Source organism: Leucopleurus acutus, assembly GCF_964270905.1.
Source record: "Leucopleurus acutus genome assembly, chromosome: 14".
Taxonomy (NCBI): Eukaryota; Metazoa; Chordata; class Mammalia; order Artiodactyla; family Delphinidae; genus Leucopleurus; species Leucopleurus acutus.
This window is the reverse complement of record NC_139156.1, coordinates 61,950,673-61,969,195: the sequence shown is the minus strand read 5'-3', so window position 1 is coordinate 61,969,195 and position 18,523 is coordinate 61,950,673. Positions and strand designations below refer to the sequence as shown.

Genomic DNA, 18,523 nt, shown 5'->3' with positions numbered 1-18,523 from the left:
CACCGTGGGCTCAGCATCTGACCCAGCCAAACACCAGGGCCTGGCCGCCGGCTGCACACCTCACCGCAGCCACCCACCTGCCAGTCCTCGAGCTCACTCATCACCCAGGTGTGGCTCATGCCTTTCCCGCGGTCTAGAATGCCCTTCCCTCTCCGCTGTGCCCCTAGAGCTCCTCCTGCCCTCCCAGCCCACCTCCCCCAGGAAGGGCATCCCAACCACTTCACCTTCAGCCTCAGGACACCTGCCTTCGTGCTTGTGCTGGACCATCTTCCCCCAACTGGTAAGTACCCGCAGACTTGCCTACAGGATCCGTGAGCAATGAACCTGACTGGAGGAGCACGTGCCCTCCTGCTCAGGCCCAGCACAGAGCTGGGCCAACACTTCTGAACGTAACCATACCCCTCACCCCTGAGAAGCTTTGCTTTGGGATCCCCCTCTATAAAATGGGTGTTCAAATGCCCTTTCGGGGAATGAAGAAAAGAATGAGCTAATATCTGTTTAGGGTTTGAACTCATGGCAAGAACCCTGCTGTCTGTGGCAAAGATGTGATTAATATGGTTTTACTGTTACCTAAAAGACACCAGCTTAACAACCCTGAAATCCACCTTGACAATGACCATGGCCGCTTCTTCACTGAGGAATCCCTCCACACCCTGCCCCACCCTTCCATACCCATCACCTGAATACCTCTCTCCATTCAAGAATGGACTCCCCATGCCACACAGAATGAATCCACTCTCTGCAGCCCAGCAATCCCGCTAAGGGATCCGGGTCCGACCTCCCTTTTTAGGTATCCTGCTTGCGACTCTGCTCCCACCTTCTGGCCGAGCCAGACTACTCATTGTTCCCTTTATTTTCCCACCTCTATTTTCGCTGGTGCCGTTCCCATTAAGTAGAACGTGCCCCTTATCCTCCACATCCTCTCCCGGCAACACCATGTTACAAGGTCTTGTCTAAAGACCACCTCTCCAAGAAGCCTTTGCTCAAGTCCTCAACTGATGGAACTGCTCCCGCGCCTAAGCTCCCGGTGTGTGTTTGCCGCCTCTATCAGGGCGCCTCGCCCGTTTGTCTTTCATGAGAAGGACTAATGTGTTTGTCTCACTCTTCCTGGCAGGGCGGAGAGCTCCTTGAGGGCAAGGATTAGGTCCCAATGAAGCGGGTGGCCTGTTGCAGAGGGCGAGGGAGGCCAAGAGACTCGAGTTTAAATTCCAGCACAAGATTTGCTGGCTGTGAGAAACCGGGTAAACCACTACAGCTCTCAGAGCCTCGGTTTCCCCTTCTGTAAGCGACATGAAAACACCACCCGTCCAGAGCTGTTGAGAAAATCAGACGCAATCATTCACATGACAAAGATTTCCTGAGTACCCAGCACACGGTAGCACAGTCCAAGGGTACAGTGATGAGCAGGACAGAGTCCCTGGCCTCGAGGAGCTTACACACCAGCCTGGGGAGAAGAGTGGTAAATACAGACGCAAATACCTGAAAGAATGTCAGGCAATGACACTGCTCTCCAAAACATAGAACGGTGTAATGGGGAGCAGGTAACTGAGGCAAGGGCAAGGGCAGCAACTCTCACTAGGGCTTCTCGGAGGAAGTGGCATTTAGCTGAGACAAGAATAAAAAAGAAGGCGCAGGGCATGCAAAGATCTGGGCAAAGCATGATCCAGGCAGCAATACCAGCGAGTGCACGGCCTAATGGGACACCTGCCGGAGCTCAGTAATCAGCTCCCTCCTCCTCCTCTCCCCTCCCCATCCTCTGCAGAGCCTGACACAGACAGACGGGGCACACGGTGAATACACGTTTGCTGACATGAACTGGACAGAATAAGGAATCCCAGCGATACACTGGAGCATGACAAAAATATGCGTCTTAGCAAAACACAGTCAACCACGATGAGGCAGATGCCAATTAAGCAGCTCTTAATTCAACCTCATCTTTAATGATAACGACCTTTGGCAGCACCTGTCTCGGAATAAACTACAATTTCCTAACGTCTAAAGGTGAGCACAGATCACTCATTTCAGCCTGGGTCACCACACTTACCGCTCGGGGTGTGTCGGGGCTCCATTCCAGAATGACTGGCTTTGCCAGGCCCCTGCATCACCTCCCTCCATCCCCAGCTGCCTTGCCAGCCAGAGCCATGTTTGCATTTCTGGAAGCATTTGATTTTAATAACTTCCTCAGCCTTGCTGATTTTAATAACCTCAAGGCTAACACTCTCATACTTGGGTGACACAAGCTTTTTTTTTTTTTTTTTTTTTTTTTTTTTTTGCGGTACGCGGGCCTCTCACTGTTGTGGCCTCTCCCGTCGCGGAGCACAGGCTCCGGACGCGCAGGCCCAGCGGCCATGGCTCACGGGCCCAGCCGCTCTGCGGCATGTGGGATCTTCCCGGACCGGGGCATGAACCCACGTCCCCTGCATCGGCAGGCGGACTCTCAACCACTGCGCCACCGGCGAAGCCCGACACAAGCTTTTGATGCCACCGAATTATCTATTTGGTTATCTCTCTGAGGCAGAACATTTTTGTTCTTCCACCAACATACATTTTTTAAAGCTGCATAATTATCCACGTGGTTTCAGAGAAGATTTCTCTTTGCCTTCAAAACAATGCTTCTTCAGTGCCAGTGACACAGGGCAGCCTGGCTGCCTATTTAACCACCTGCTTCTTGGGATGTCTGCTGGTCTGTGCTGGTGGGAGGCGTGAAGGATGCACTGGGGCTGTCAGGGAGCCCAGAACTAGGGCCCCTCTGGGGCAGCAGCACTTCTGCAGACATCTTCATTTCTAGCTGGCTATGCCCATATTTCCCTGCTATGTGCTTATTCAGGGGTGTCCCTTGGGGACCCCAAATCATCAGAATCTCCTTATCCACCCAAACGGCCCAGGCCTCCCTAGTTTACACGATGACCAGGTTTCAAACTGTATGCCGCCCACAGCCAATCGGCTGCCCAGCCCCTCCCGCAGCCTCTCTTTCCTCTCGTCCTCCTCCCACTGGTCTGACTCAGGACAAGGCCACACCAGCACAGGCCCGGCGCATGGAAGGTGCCTCTTCCCTGCTATCCTTTCCATGGTCTCACATCCATCCCGTGCCCGGCGGTGCTCCTCTGAAACCCGGCCCAGATCACGTCACTCCCTGCTCAGAACCTGCCAGGGGCCCCCCACTGCTGCCCAGATCAGGTACAGCCGAGGCAGCTTGGGGCCCCGTTTAACTTGCTGAACACAGATGCTGAGTGTAACTCTAGTGTTTTTGAAGGTACATGGTTCCCTACAGCCTGGGTGTGCTATCTGTGAGCCCGCAACCTCACCTGGTCCCCAACCATCAAAACGGTCTGTCCCAGGCTGCAGGCTAACACAGGGCTAAGAACGTAGGCCCTGCAGTCGGAGCGCCTGGGTGCAAATCCCCGGCTTGGGGAAGTTGCTTAGTCTTTCTGTGCCTCAGTTTCCTCCTCTGTGAAATGGGGACAATAACAGCAGCTACCTGCTAAGGCTGAGCGATGATTAAATCACCCGGTTGTTTTCTTTCATGGGTCATTTGACTCTAGGTGATCTTCACTTTTCAGGCTCTCTTTAGAACCTAACCTCTGTGTAAGTTAGGACTTTACTGTAGGAACTACTTAAGGTGACACTCAAGGTCCTCTGAGATCTGGGCCAGCCCCTACCTCCCCTCCTCACTCAGCTCCCTTTGCTCTCCCGTGTTGCTATTCCCATCACAAGCACGGGCCTGCATGCTGCCCCACCTTTGCTCAGACACCCTCACCTAGAACGCCTTCCCCTCACTCCTGTCCCACACCTACACCGCTAAACCTGCTCCGTCCTTTAAGGTTCAGCTGAAATGCCGCCTCTTCTGTTCAACCCCCTTAACACGGTTGCTAAACCAACACCCGGCGTGTACACAACTTAAGACAGTAGAAGGGGAACTCATCCTCACTTAGTTCACTTTAGGTTCTGCAAGCATTCCACACGCCACGCAATCAGCTGGCCGCCTGGCGGCCTGTCTCCAGGGCTTGCGGCATTTCCACAAGTCACCGCGCCATCTAGGGCCCAGTCTCCCTGCTGTGATGAGACCTCCACCTCCCACTGGGCTTCCCTGGAGGCCCCTCAGGGCTGGACCGGCTCTCATGGCTGGGGTGATTTCTGCAGACCGAACAATGACCAGGAGAGAAAACTAAGGAGAGAAGACTGCGTGATTTGTACCTGTGGGATGAGGGAATTCCTCCATCCACCTGACACATGACTTCTGAGCACCAACGCTGTGTCGGGGCAGCATCACAGCAAACAGGGACCCGAGGGACAGGTGTGTTGTGCTTGAGAATGCCCACCACAGACCCCCCACTCTTATCCTCCCTCCTTCCAGAAGACTGAGGCCCACAGTGGGGCTGGGATGGAGATGGGTGGGGCTCGTGGCCATTGGAGCTTCCAAAGCTCTAGAAGGGGACTCAGGGACTCCCCCCCCCCACCAACAGAGAGACCTGAGCCACTACCAAAGGGCTTTGGGGTTCTGTCCCATCACTGCTACAGAAACAACTTCAGGACACAGCTCACCATCCTCACCCTTTAGCAACTCTAGAGTTAGCCAGCGTAACGTTGCAACTGTTCCTCTAGTTCCACAAGACACTGTGCCAGGGGGGAGGGACCAGTGGACCAGAAGACAGGGTGGGAGGAAGCCCGGCCTCTCTGTTTACCCTTTGGGCCTTGTGCTTTGTGCACTAGGCACAGGTGATACATACTGGGTTTTTTAGATATAAATTTATTTATTTATTTTTATTTATTAATTTTTGGCTGCACTGGGTCTTTGTTGCTGCGCGTGGGCTTTCTCTAGTTGTGGCGAGCGGAAGCTACTCTTCGTTATGGTGGCGGGCTTCTCATTGCAGTGGCTTCTCTTGTTGCGGAGCACGGGCTCTAGGCACGCGAGCTTCAGTAGTTGTGGCATGCAGGCTCAGTAGTTGTGGCTCACGGGCTCTAGAGTGCAGGCTCAGTAGTTGTGGCACACGGGCTTAGCTGCTCCGCGGCATATGGGATCTTCCCGGACCAGGGCTCAAACCCATGTCCCCTACATTGGCAGGCGAATTCTTCGCCACCAGGGAAGCCCTGTTTTTTAAGTTAAACATATATAGTTTTAAAAGTATTCCGCAGAGTGCAAATGCCCAGGCTGGAGCCACAGAACAAATTTTCCCTCTCTCCATCCCAAGAGCTGCCTTCCAATACTGAGCTGTTCTCTTTCCCTCCACGGCCCCTTCTATACCTGAGGCTGGGGGTCCATACAGGACCCCAACGAGCCCATACCGACCTGAGCACAAAGAAGCAATGCCAGACCACAGCATGGTGTAAAAGGATTTCCAGGGACTTCCCTGGCGGTGCAGTGGTTAAGACTCCACGCTTCCCATGCAGGGGCGTGGGTTCGATCGCTGGTCAGGGAACTAAGATCCCACAAGCCGTGCAGTGCAGCCAAAAAAAAAAAAAGAGAGAGAGAGAGAGAAAGAAAAGGATTTCCAGAAACCCCCACCCGGGCCCCTCCTCACCTGCCTGAACAATGGGCTCAGTGCTACCTGCCTGGACACGGCCATATGTGTCCACCTATCTGGGGCCAGTTCAGAAGCAGCCAGGACTCCACAGGCACCCTGAGCTGGGCTGACACCAGTCACTCTCCTCTGAAATGAGAAGGGCACGCCAGGTGCAGGCCCTGCATTTCTGCACCACAGGCTACTGCACTGTGCCAACTCAGTACCAGTGAAACCCTTGGGCTCTCTGAAAGCTCTACTGGTTTCCCTTTGTATACTGGTTATTTGCCTCTGAATGATACCCTCACACACTAGCCCCTGCCAGGGTCTCACCTCCACCCCTTTCTCTGCACTGGCACATCCTTCCAAGCAAGACCTCCTGATTCCCCACCACCAGCGCCCACAGTCTGCTCTCTCCAATACCCAAGGGCCAGGAAAATGAAAGGAAAGCAAGATCAAACTAAAGAAAGGAAGGAAAGGCTCATCACAACAGTTGCGATGGTGGCTACCTCTGGGGGTGGGAGCGGCTTTTGGAGACTCTGGCAATACTCCATGTCTAGACCTGGATGGTAGTTACATGAGTATTCGTTTTACAAATATCTGCTGAACTAAGTATATATGACTTTATGGACTTTGCTACCTGTGTATACCTTTTCATAGCTTCTTCTTTTTTTTTTTTAAAGAAAAATGACTGGGTGAAGGCCACTTAGAAAGGAAAGTCAGGGAGGTCTCTCTATAGACGAAACATTTAGGCTGAACCTTAACGTATGAGAAGGGCCCAGCCATGAAGAACAAGGAACAGCATCCCAGACAAAGGGAAGAGCATGTGCAAAGGCCCTGAGGCTGGAAAGGGTTTAGCAATTCAAGGAACTGAAAGGTGGCCGATCGGCAGATTTGAGGCTTCTAGCCCTCGCGGTAAAGAGACGGGCGGCCCCAGCCAGGCTGAGGGCTGCCCTGTGACAGACAGCCTGTTCCCTCCTCCATGCCTTCGGAGCTGACCTGTACCTGGCTGATCCTCAGGACTCCCCAGGCCAGGAGACATGGCAGCAAAACACCCCCCCCCCCCTACTACCAGCACAGCCTCCTGGGCTCTGGGCCAGGAACTGTAGACCCAAAAGCCCCTCCTGGAGCCAAAAAAGACTGCTTCCACCACAGACCCTGGCTGCCCCCTCCCTTGGGATGTGTGTGTATGTGTGTGTGTCTGTCTCCCCCTCCAGACTGGGCACTTCTGGGACACTTGGGTCCTCCAGGGAAGGTACCCACAGTAGGTGTCCAATGTGTGTTTGTTGACAAAGGAGCCGGTGGCAGTATCTGACCCAAGGGAAGATGTTATTCTGGTCCAGTGAGTATGTATGGAGTGCTTCCTGATACTGCATTTACTCAGCACCCTTGCTCAAGAAAGGGGCTGCAAAATCAAATCACTGGGGAGTCAGCTAGGAATGCAGACACAGGATGTGAGCCGGCCAGGACGCGGAAGCCCTTGTCGGGACCTGGCCCTCGCACCCTAGCCAAGTCCCTGACTCTGCTGCCTGTCACCAGGTCGGCTGTGACGGGGTGCCATCTGCTGGTGAGACAGGAGAAAAGTGGCCAAAGCATGAGTGAGCCTGAGAGGAGGGAGGGAGGACAGGAGGGGAGGGGGGAAAGGAGGGGAAGGGGGAGAGTAGGGAACAACACATCCCTTCTCTCACTAGCCTTGGTCTCCTCACTTGGTTTTCTCACAGCGCCCAGCCTAGCCACTCAGTTCCCTGAGGATGGATCAAGTCCATGTTCATATTCATTCCCCCTCTCTCCCTCTCTGTCACTCACACACACACACACACACCCCCCACAGAAATCCAGAGGCCTGCCCAGACAACACCACCCCCCCTCACCCCACCCCACCCCTGCCACCCAGCCCTCCAGAACCCACCAGGAGAAGGAAGTTCCAGATTGTAAGTAGTAAGCCAGTGGTTCCCAAAATTTGAGGCAGGGAAGAATCATACAGGGTTCCCATTAACATGCAGGTCACCATGCCCAGCCTCTGAGATTCCACTGTGAAAGCTCTAGAGTGGCGTCCACGATCTGCACGTAAGCAGAAGCAGCCCACAGGGGCTTCCCCCTTCTCCTTACCACCTAAGGCATATATTTTTTTAATATTTATTTTTATTTATTATCATTTTTATTTTTGGCTGCATTGGGTCTTCATTGCTGCACGCAGGCTTTCTCTAGTTGCGGCGAGCAGGGGCTACTCTTCGTTGCGGTGCGCAGGCTTCTCATTGCGGTGGCTTCTCTTGTTGTGGAGCATGGGCTCTAGGCACGCGGGCCCACCTGAGGCATGTTAAATGCCCAGTATGGCAGCCTGACACACAGCAGGCCCCAGATAAATGCTAGCTCCTTTCCTTCCCAGCTCACCTTGTTTCTTCCTTCTTCCCATCTTTGCCAGTGCCTGGATCTCAGCCAGCCAAGCCCTCCCTTCCCACACTCTCCCAAGCCTTTCCAAATCCTGCTCTTCTGCAGTAATGATCAATTTTTTAAAGTCATCCCCCCAAACCTGGGAGCCTCCCCCTGAAAAGGAGTGGGTGCAGAGTAGCCTGGCCTGATGGTCCACTGGCTGGATGTGCTGCCATCTGATGCCAGGGAGGGAAGGGTGAGGTCAGAAGCCCCTCAGGGGTGCAAGGACCCAGGGAAGTCCAGGTGGGCACGAGGCCCTTAAAAAGAGGAAAAACTAACTTGGGGAGACAAGAGGGGGATAGAGAGGAGTGCCTGGTTCAGGGGAGGCGAGTCTGAGTACAGTGCAGAGTTCCCAACTCTTTGCAAGCTCATTCGAAAAGTCTAGAAGATGATGCTGAGGAGGGGTGAGGGGCTGGAAGAAAGTGGCTTCAACTCAAACCTAGGGGCAGACCAGGGGCCAGATGGAAAGAAGCCCACTTCTTGGGGGTCAGGAGGCCTGGAGTGAGGCAACAAGGGCTGTGAACCAAAGCTCAGGTTACAGGAGGAGCAAGCCTGGCTCTGGAGTGCACCCGTGAGTGGCCGGGGCAGCACGAGTGATGCTTCCCAGGGTTACCTACCTGAGTAAGGTGAGAGCCTGTAACCGAGCTCTCCCCAGCCCAGCCTCTGCAGGGATCTCCCACTCTGCAGCATTGGAACAGACATCCCACCAGGCCTGTGCCCCCAGCCTGTGCACAGGGAGGCAAGCTGGGAAACTCAGCAGAAGGGGAGAAGCCAGGGAAGCCCATTCCACACCCAGGGGCAGGGGCTTAGAGCAGAAGCTACTCCCTTAACTCCTGGACCTCTTGTCTGCAGTTGGGAAGTGGGTTTTACTTTCACTTTCTAGAGTGGCAGGTGGTCCTTTCCCTAAAATCTATTCTTCTCTGCTTGTGAGAGTAATATGTTCATCATAGAACATTCAGAAAATGAAGAATGGTATTTTCTAACATCCATTTGTATCTTATTTCTTTCCAATTTTTAATCTATGTATATACACATGTTTAACATAATTGGCATCTTACTGTCGATACAGTTTGGGATCCTTGTTCTTTTCCAATTCACATTATACGTGAGAATTTGCCAGTCCTCACGGAAGCACGTAATGAAATTTTACACACCACGGTTAATAGCTACGTAAACTGCATTATATATTAGCTGTAACAAAGGTTCTTCAAGCAATTTTCTAGTACTGGCTTTTTAGTTGCTTCAGATTGTTTGCTCTTTTACATGAGAACCATATTGGGTTACTTCACCTATCTTTCAAGACCCACATCAATTCCCACCTCCTCCAGAAAGCCTTTCCAGACTCCTTCAACACCCAGCAATATCTCCCACCTCTGAATTACCACCACCTGTAGTCCATCTGACACGGCTCAGCACGGAGCCTGTGCATCAGTCACTGCTGTCCTAGTGGCGGGCCAGTCTCAGGTCCAGAACTCCACTGCACGTATCCCTGGGAGCTCCCCAGCACTGTGCACACAGCAGGTGCTCAATGCATGCTGACTGCTGACCCCTCAGATTGCATGAGCCTGATGAGCTCCACCTGCCAAAGGGTCAGGATTGCAGGCGCCCACAGTGGCCTGCTCTGCATTGTGCTTCTTCGTCGGGCACTGAAGAAGTAAAAAGGCCCCCTCATTCAGCCCTGAGTTTAAAGACCCAGCCACCTCCATGTGAAAGTCTCGAGCTTCAGCCAAGACCATCAAGGCTCAAGCACTGAACTCTCCCAAGCTGACCGGCGATCAGCAACCATCTGCCCCCCACCCCAGAACAGAGAGGGCCCAGGCGCTGGTGCCAGCCACTTAGGGTTCCAATCCCAGGCACTACAGTGGCCAGGCAGGGCTGCCAGAGGCCTGGCTTGAGCTTTTCAGTGGGCATGACCCAGGCAGAGAGAGAAGCTGGCTACAGAGTGCCCTACCCTAGACGTCCTGCACACTTCACTCCAGGCAGGGCAGCCACTCTGTTCACAGAAATCCCCACCTGGCCTGCAGAGGCAACTGAATTTGCAATCTCTGGTCCTGAGACATGGAAGTCTAAACTCAACACAGCCTTGCAGGCCCTCCGCCTGCCAGTGGCATCCCTCATCTCCCCCATCCCCAGCGGCAACTGCAGCGGCCTTGCCCCCCACTCAGGCGCAGCCCTCCCGGTGCCTGGGACACCCGCCTCCTCACTGCTGCCTCCTGAAATCCTCCCTCAAACAGCACGTCCCCAGGAGGTCAGAATTCCACTCTCCCAGCTCTGCTGCCCCTCCACCCTGCCCCCTTCACACATCTGGATGAGAACGAGCCGCATATGTGTCCCTCTCCCCTGCACCATTTTAAGGTAGGGGTAGGTTATTCACCACTGAGATCCGTCGATTTGCACTGAACTCCCCATCCCAAGGCAAGTGGGGACACCCAGCCAGGTGACTGGCTGACACCTGGAGGAGGTGCGTTGGTGGTGGGGGAGAGGAGGGACTTAGGCCCCACCTCCAGCCCTTGGAGATGAGAAAAATTAAAAATAATAGCTACCATTTATTGAGCTACTCATGCCAAGCACCTTAAGACATTACAATTGCTCCCTTGATGAGGCGGGCACAATTACCATCCCATTTTATAGATGAAGAAATCAAGGCTCCAAGAGGTAAAGCAATCTGCGAAGGAAGCAGGCTAGTAGGTGGCATTGTGGGGATTCAAATCCAGGCCGTATCAGTGGCGGAGAGCCTTGAGCACTTGGGTAAGTGCAACCCTATGAGTGACCAGCACAGGATTCCAGAATTCCTTTCCTGAGGGCCCACAGCCCTCAGTGCACCAGCCAAAGGCTCCCCCCGGCACCACCCCCTGCCAGACTTCCCTCCAAAACCAACAGCAATCTTCAAGTCTGTTTGCTGACAGAGGAGATGCTTCTCTCACTATCGCTCAGGTCAGTAAACACCGCTACGTGCTTTACAAAGTGCCAGACGCTGCTCTGGCTCTTGGCAGGTGGGGGACAAAAGACCACAGGATCCCTCCCTTCCAGGGACACTGAATGAGTCCCACAGAGGAGGAAGGGAGCAAGGGGTGGATGGGGCAGGGCCAAGGGCTTCCTGGAAGAGGTGGTGACCAAGTGCATCTTGAAGGCTGAGTGTCCCTCCACTTTCTGGGCCACCACCCCCTGCCCCAGGACCCTCAGACACACCTGACCAATGGTTGCTCACAGAAACGCTCCACCTTTCCAGTCTCTGGGCCATTACCAGGCAGTAACCTCCATGCAAAGGCTCCTTCATGAAACAGACAGACACACACAGACACACACAGGCACACACATCCCTAACCTGCCGGTGAAATTCCTCTGTGTGCCAAAGACCCAACTCAAATCCCACCCCGTCAATCATCCCCCAGGCAGGCCTGCGTTCACCTCCTCTGTGTTCCTGCAACACACCTGTGGCTCTAAGACGGCACTTACATTCCAGCGGGACACACACACACACACACACACACACACACACACACACACACACACACACACACACACGATCCCCCGCTAACTCTTGCATGTGGTGGATAGTCAACAAATATCTGTTGAATTCAATTAAATGGGATAGTTTGCTTAAGTGCTTACAGCCTTAGGGTAGCTGCATGGGCTAAAACGCAATAACCAACTCAACAATACATGACACGATTCAATTAAAACAGTGGAATGAAAAGGGGCCGCCTGACTGTGTGACCTGAAAAAAGCCCACTCTGCCTTCGACCCTCCATCTCCTCATCTGAAATCCGAGGCTAGTCATGCCTGGTGGGTATCATCCATCACAGGGAAGTTGTGAAGATTCAATAAGGCAACACTTGGGAGGCACCTGCACAGGGCCTGGTACATGGGGCTACCCAGCAGTGCCACCTATTGCCACCTGGTCCAAGGGCACATACACACTTTGAGCCATCAGCAGTCTGAGGGCAGGCAGACACGCTCCCGGCAGATGGAAGCCCTACTCGGTGCTTTTCAAACCTCTGTGAACTATGACCCATAGTAAGAAATACATCTTACGCTGGGACCCCGTATACACAAACTAAACACAACTGCAATAAAAAGTCCATGGAGGGACTTCCATGGTGGCGTATTGGTTAACAATCCACCTGCCAATGCAGGGGACACGGGTTCGATCCCTGGTCCGGGAAGATCCCACATGCCGCAGAGCAACTAAACCCATGCACCACAACTACTGAGCCTGAGCTCTTGAGCCTGCGCGCCACAACTACTGAGCCCGCATGCTGCAAATAATGAAGCCCGCGCTCCTAGAGCCCATGCTCTGCAACAAGAGAAGCCACCGCAATAAGAAGCCTGCGCACCACAACGAAGTGTAGCCCCCGCTCGCCGCAACTAGAGAAAGCCCGTGTGCAGCAACGAAGACCCAATACAGCCAAAAATAAATTTAAAAAAAAACAAAAGTCCATGGAACACAGCTCCTCATGGCGAGGAGTGCACGCTGATACTGTGTCTTTCACCTTCCCTTTCTATCTCATTTCCAAACTGATTCAATAAACCGCATACAGGGTGCCCTACAGCTGGAAAAGCCGTGCCCTCACTCACCCAGGGTGTCGGAGCCGCTCTCCACTGTCTCGTTGACCTTCCTCGCAACTCTGGCCACGGCCTCACCCATCTTCCTCAGCATGCAGACTCAGGTGTCCTGCTGCCAGCCACCAGGCTGGTCTGCTGCTTATAAAGGGACCTGCGCTTGGGGAAGACACAGGGCCATGAAGCGCCTGCCCACCACCAGCCAGGGACCCACCCCTGACCCACCCTCCCCGGGGAATCAGGCTGCAGGAAGCACGCAGGGAGGGGTCCAGGCCACTCACCTCCTCCTGAGGGGCCCAGAGCCCAGGCCACATCCGGCTCAGCCTTCAGGGTGACTGATCTGCCCATCAACCCAGCCCTACCAGTTTCCTGGGAGGACTGACACATATGACCTTGCCAGGGCTTGAACCAGTGGCCAGGAGAATGTGAGGATTTAGGTGCGTGCTGGCCTGTGACTCACTTAACAGGCAGAGCAGTGGGGAGAAGGTGGGGTACAGCCAAGTGCAAGGAGAGACACCTGTCCCTCCATCCCACAGGCTCGGAGCCCAGTCCACAGGACAACCGCTCCAGCTCCCAGGCCTCCTCAGCCACCTCTGCCAGGTTCCTCCCGCAGGCGGGAAGCGGGGACACAAAGGCAAATGAAACACAGCCCTGCCTGGCCAGAGCTCACTGTCTGGCTGGTGGGTGGTTTCTAAGAATTCCCTTTCCATGCAGCAATATGGAGGGAAAGTTACAGTTTTAGCCACAGATCTGATTGTTAGCCTGCTGCGGAGTTCACTGGCAAGACTCCAAGGAAAAAGGAAGGGGGGCAGGATCACTGGGGAGAAAAGGCTTAAAGAAGGGTGAGGACACAATCAAAACGATCAGGTATAGAAGACGTAAGGGACTCGGGAAATGTCTCCAACTCCTTTTTATTAGAGAAGGAAACTGAGGCAGAGAGAGGGACTCAATGACCTGGCCAAGGTCAACGTAAGTAAATGGCACTAACCTGGCCCAACTCTAAATCCAGTGCTCACTTCTTTACAAAAGTCACCCACATCACCAGCGGCAGCACCCCATGCAGATAATGAATTTAAGGCCAACATCAGTGCCCTTTTTTGCTCCTGGATCCCAATCCCAGATCCACAGACAGCTCAAGGAGCTCTAATGAACACATCTGAGGGTCAAAGGCAGAAGAATGTGAAGGGCAGAGAGAAGGGGGTGAGGGTACAAACAGATACCAAGAAAAAGTCCACATGTGCTCAACTGGACAGGGAGGCCCAGTCAAGCCCACTCAGCTGCTCAGGGAGAGTTAGTGATGAGTTCAGATGTGCCTGCATCTCGCCAAGGAAGAAGACAGGCCTAATGCCCAACTCTGACATTTATTAGTTGAGAAGCCTTGGGAAAGAGTCCTAACTACTCTGAGCCCCAGTTTCTTCATCTGAGTAGGAGATCTAGTAATACCTGCCGCAGTGGGTTCATATGAGGATTGAACAAAAAATACATATCTTTCTAGCCCAGGGCTCAGGACACATAAGTTACTTAATAAATGCTAGTTGAAATGATGAAACAGTACACGTGCAGATATGATGCCAGCACTTAATCCCAGTTACATACCCATATGACTCAAACAAACAAGTCAGTGGAACTCATCTTTAAGGAATGAGTAGAACTTCCTTCTCTCCACCTCCAGGAAGTCTTCCCAGATTGCCCCAGCCCTCAGTGTTCTCTCCTCCTTAAGTTTCAGTAGCACGCAAAGCCTTAGCTCAAGCCACTTAGGTTATTTATGAGCTTTAAAAAATATACGTACTTATCCCCACCAGCTGGCCTGCAGACAGCTTAAGGCAGGGAGCAGATATATACTATGCTTTTCCGCTGCACTTTATACCACATACTGAAACAGATGTTCAGTTAGTTTCCCCCAATGGTGATGATGATCAACAGCCATCATTTGGGTTTCAAATCTAAATACAAGTCAACTGACTCTTACAACAAAGATACCATCTAAATGAGAAGGGTCATAAGACCTAACAATGCCAGGTGGATAACTTGCAGAAGGTGGTCCAGGGTAGAACAGCAGGGAAGAGTGAGGACTATGGAAAACTGGACCCAACACCTTTATCATGCTACCTTGAAGACCAACCCCCTAAGCCTGAGTCACAGCAATGTTGCTGGAATCTTGGTGACTCAGTCTAATGCCTTTATGAATAAGAACACTGAGGACCCAAGAAGGAAGGTAAATCAGCCAAACAGAAACGAAAAACCTAGGTCTCCTAACTCCCAGCCCAGGATTCTTCATACATACCATGCTCCCTCCTTTTCCTATCTCCAGTATTCATCATCAGTAACCACAAACATGTATTGAGCATCTACTAGGAACAGGGCATAAGACTGAAGAGGGAGGAAGGAAATATAGGAAATAGCTCTGACTTATGAGCTTCTGATGAGGAAGACCTTTCTAAGGAACATCACTGAGGCAATACTGGCCTCACACAGAGACGAAAGTAAGGTAAATCTCCAAGCTACCCAGGGTCTGTGCTAACCCTGGTGAGATTGCATATGCTACTTTCAATCAGGCACTATGCCTGCAATTCTACTAGCTGCCACCAGGTGGGAGCAGTGGTGCCTTAAGCTAAAAAACCTATTGAAGAAAACTAGTCAAATTAAAAACCTTACCCCTGGTGGTAAGCTCAGACACCCTATAGTGTGGGTAAGAGATTGGACATTGAAGAAGAAACAGCCTGTAAAGTCTAGGTGTCAGAGTAAGTCACTAGAAGGACACGACCCTGACATTCCAGAGGATGCTCTGGATACAGCACAGATGTGCCCTAGGCCCCCAAGAGGTTCCAGCTACCTAAAATCACCAACCCCACTAACTGGCTAGGAAACCACCCTCCCTTCACCTAAAACTATCCATTCCCCAAGGGAGAATTTCTTATAAATTCCAGCTGACAGTCCCTCTCCCAGGTCAGGTGACCAAGGCCTGTCACTTTTTGGCATGGGCAGGGCTGAAATGGGAGGGTGGCAGGGCCATATGTGGTATAAGGCCCAAGATGGAGTAGGAGGGTCCCAGAACTGAGGGGAGAACAAACTTGAGATGACGAGAGTCTGGAGTGGGTCCCCAAAAGAGGTCCTACAAGGTTGTCCAACTTTCCTGACTGCTCCTTCGAGCCCCAACCCAACACTGGACCTCTCTGACCAAAAAGTAGCAAGAATTTATTGAGCATGTAACAGGAGCCCTCAGAGACAGGGGGCGGGGGAGAAATAAGGCAAGCTGCTCTTCCTTTCTTTGGTTTTAAACTGTTTTTAAGAAAAATAGAGAATTGTGTGAGTCACATGGAGTGATGGAGAGAACTATGGACCCACTCCTCACTGAGTGAGAAGCCTCCTAGGCAGGGCCACCCTAGGACATGAGGGGCCCCTATCTATGCAAACAATTTGAGTCAATCAAAATCAGCATGTCAGCACCATTCTGGCTGCCCAGTCTCATGCAATTCCATGAAAGAAAGACCTTGCCGGCAGTGGGAGCAATCAGCACGCAAGGCAGCCCTCCTGGAACCAGACCACAACCACAGGGCCCCAAGACAACCCAACCCTACGCGCAGGCTCCCTCTGGGACACTCTCTGACTTTCTGCTACTACTACCCCACACGCAGGGGTAGTAGTAGCAGAAAATCAGAGAGTGTCCCAAAGGGGGGAAACAGGAACCACCAGCCCATATGGGTCTGTTCTGGGTTTGGGGTCCCAGTCATCAGAGGTCAGCCTTAGAAAACTGCTCCAAAGTGCTCCAAATCCTGGAGACCCTTCAACACAGGGTCCAAACTCATACTCACACTGCTGCTTCCTCAGCAACACATCCCTCTCCACATCCCTCCCCAACTCCTCTTTCTTCAGAGTGTGCATCATAGCCCTAGGAAATGTTTAAATCCAACAAACGTGTGCTGGGCCCTTCTGTAAGGCCCTCACTGGAAGAGTAAAGGTAGAGACAGGGCTTGGGCCAGAATAAGCTTCCTATCAGGTAAGAGAGACTCAGTGACAAAAGGCAGAATGAGGGCTTCCCTGGTGGCGCAGTGGTTGAGAGTCCACCTGCCAATGCAGGGGACACAGGTTCATGCCCCGGTCCGGAAAGATCCCACATGCCGCGGAGCGCCTAGGCCCGTAAGCCATGGCCACTGAGCCCGCGCGTCCGGAGCCTGTGCTCCGCTACGGGAGAGGCCACAACAGTGAGAGGCCCGCGTACCGCAAAAAAAAAAAAAAAAAAAGTCAGAATGAGCCAGATGCTGGAGGCCACAAGGCCAGGCCCAAGGACCATGTGTGCCTTCTGCCATGAAGGCACATGGCATGGCTGAGAAGAGGGAACAGAGGCAGGGGCTGAGCAGAAGTACCCAAATGATGAGAGAAAGAGGGAGACAGGAAGCCAGTCTGTCCCCAGATTACTCGGAGAGGGGCTGGAAGCCTCCCTATAAGTCTGTCCTCTGCTTCTCTTCGGGGAACTATGAAAGGTTTTTTGAGGAAAGCAGCCTAATCCAGCCAGAGTTTTGGAAAATTATCACCGTTGTGAGCAGTCCCATTGTCAGATGGAAATACCATCCTCCTCACTGGGTTGTTCTGAGAAGTAAATGACGTATAACTTTTGAGAAATCTTCGCAAGCTGTTGCACACCAAGGCATTACTGATATGTGATTAAACCGCTACAGATGGTAAGTTAGGATATAATAAATGGAATGTCAGAAAAGTTGTCCTGCTTTGTGAGAGCTGGCAATAGAGTCCTCCAGTATCTATAACCTGGTTTCACCTGGATACAGGTTTGGGGGGGATGATTTTTGCTTAAACACTGACACTAACCCTCTGCCAGGGCTCCAGCCCTCATCAGTGAGAACTCTACCTTATCTGAAGCCCCGAGATCTGTGCAAAGGAGCTGCTGTGACACCCCGTCCGCACCAGCTGCTCCTATATTTAGTTACTGGTGTGGGCACTTGGGAACTTTAGAGCCTGGCAGCCGCTCCGAAGGGCAACTCGAGCCTCTTGCTCCATGTGTGCGAGCTCCCCCCACTCCCACCCCCACTGGCTGCAGCGGGTCCTCTGGACCGCCCAAGCTAAGGAGCCACTGGGGAAGTGCGAAGCAGTCGGCTGGATCGGACCCAAGTAGCCCCGAAGGCCCACTCGAGCCCAGACAGAGTTGACCCACTTTTCCACCCAAGGGAACGAAGCCCGCTGGGGCGAGAGCGGGACGGACTGGCGCCTTGTTTTTTGAGCCATGAGGTTCCCAGAGCCGCGTGCATGCTTCTGTATGGGCATCTAAGCATCCTCGGGCTGCGCCTCCCAGGACTGAGCGCGGTGGCCAGGCCAGGGTCCCCACGCCTCGCGCTAGGGGACCGCCTCACCGTCTTCCCCACCCCCCGGCGCCCGCAGCCAATGGCTCCTCGTCGCCGGCCCTCCGCTCGCCAGGCAGGCGGGGACTGGGGAGAATAAAGCAGGCAATGAGAGGAGAACGCCGGTGAACGCTGAGGGCCGGGGACTCCCGCGCTACCCGGAGGCCGAGAGGAACACTCTGGGACAGGCGTCTGCAGCTCCCCAGAAGGGAAGCAAACCCCGAAAAGTGTGGCTTCAGGGACGAAATTTACAACAGCCTCTCCCAGCAGGGGCGCCTCCCGCGGGGAACGGAGGCCCCCTCGGGACGGCTTCCCCAGGCTCCCTATTCCCTGGTACCTCGGCGCCCGCTCCCCCGAGCCAGCCGGGGTCCAGCCGCAGTCTGCAAGCCAGAGCCGGCGCGGCGCCGGGCCCCTTGGCACTACAGAAGCCGCAGCTGGTGCACCGCTGCTCCTTCCACTGGGTGACTTGGGGGAGGGGAGGGTACACTACAGAAAGGGGGACATTTCTCTCCCTCGCTCCCCCAGCCCCTCCAGCGCTTAGCCTCAGACTACGTTTACTTTGCGGGGCACGAAGGTGGGGCCCCGTTCCGGGCCGCTCTCTGCTCCACTTACGGCGACAATGCCTCCTAGCGCCCTGCGCAGCGCAGTCACGCTCCCTCGGCCGCCGGCGGCGCCCCATGC

At 53.5% G+C, this 18,523-nt stretch overlaps 1 protein-coding gene across 1 annotated transcript in view; it reads right to left on the bottom strand.

Annotated features, from left to right (window-relative positions):
- Positions 1-18,523, bottom strand: part of LRRC20 (leucine rich repeat containing 20) — a 64,454-nt gene extending 45,931 nt beyond the window's left edge. Inside the window, exons 1-2 of the mRNA XM_082854192.1 lie at positions 18,455-18,523; positions 12,507-12,645 (exon numbers count right to left, since the gene is read on the bottom strand). Of these exons, the coding sequence (XP_082710318.1) occupies positions 12,507-12,588 (82 nt within the window). The 5' untranslated portion in view covers positions 12,589-12,645; positions 18,455-18,523. The remainder of the gene's footprint in view (positions 1-12,506; positions 12,646-18,454) is intronic.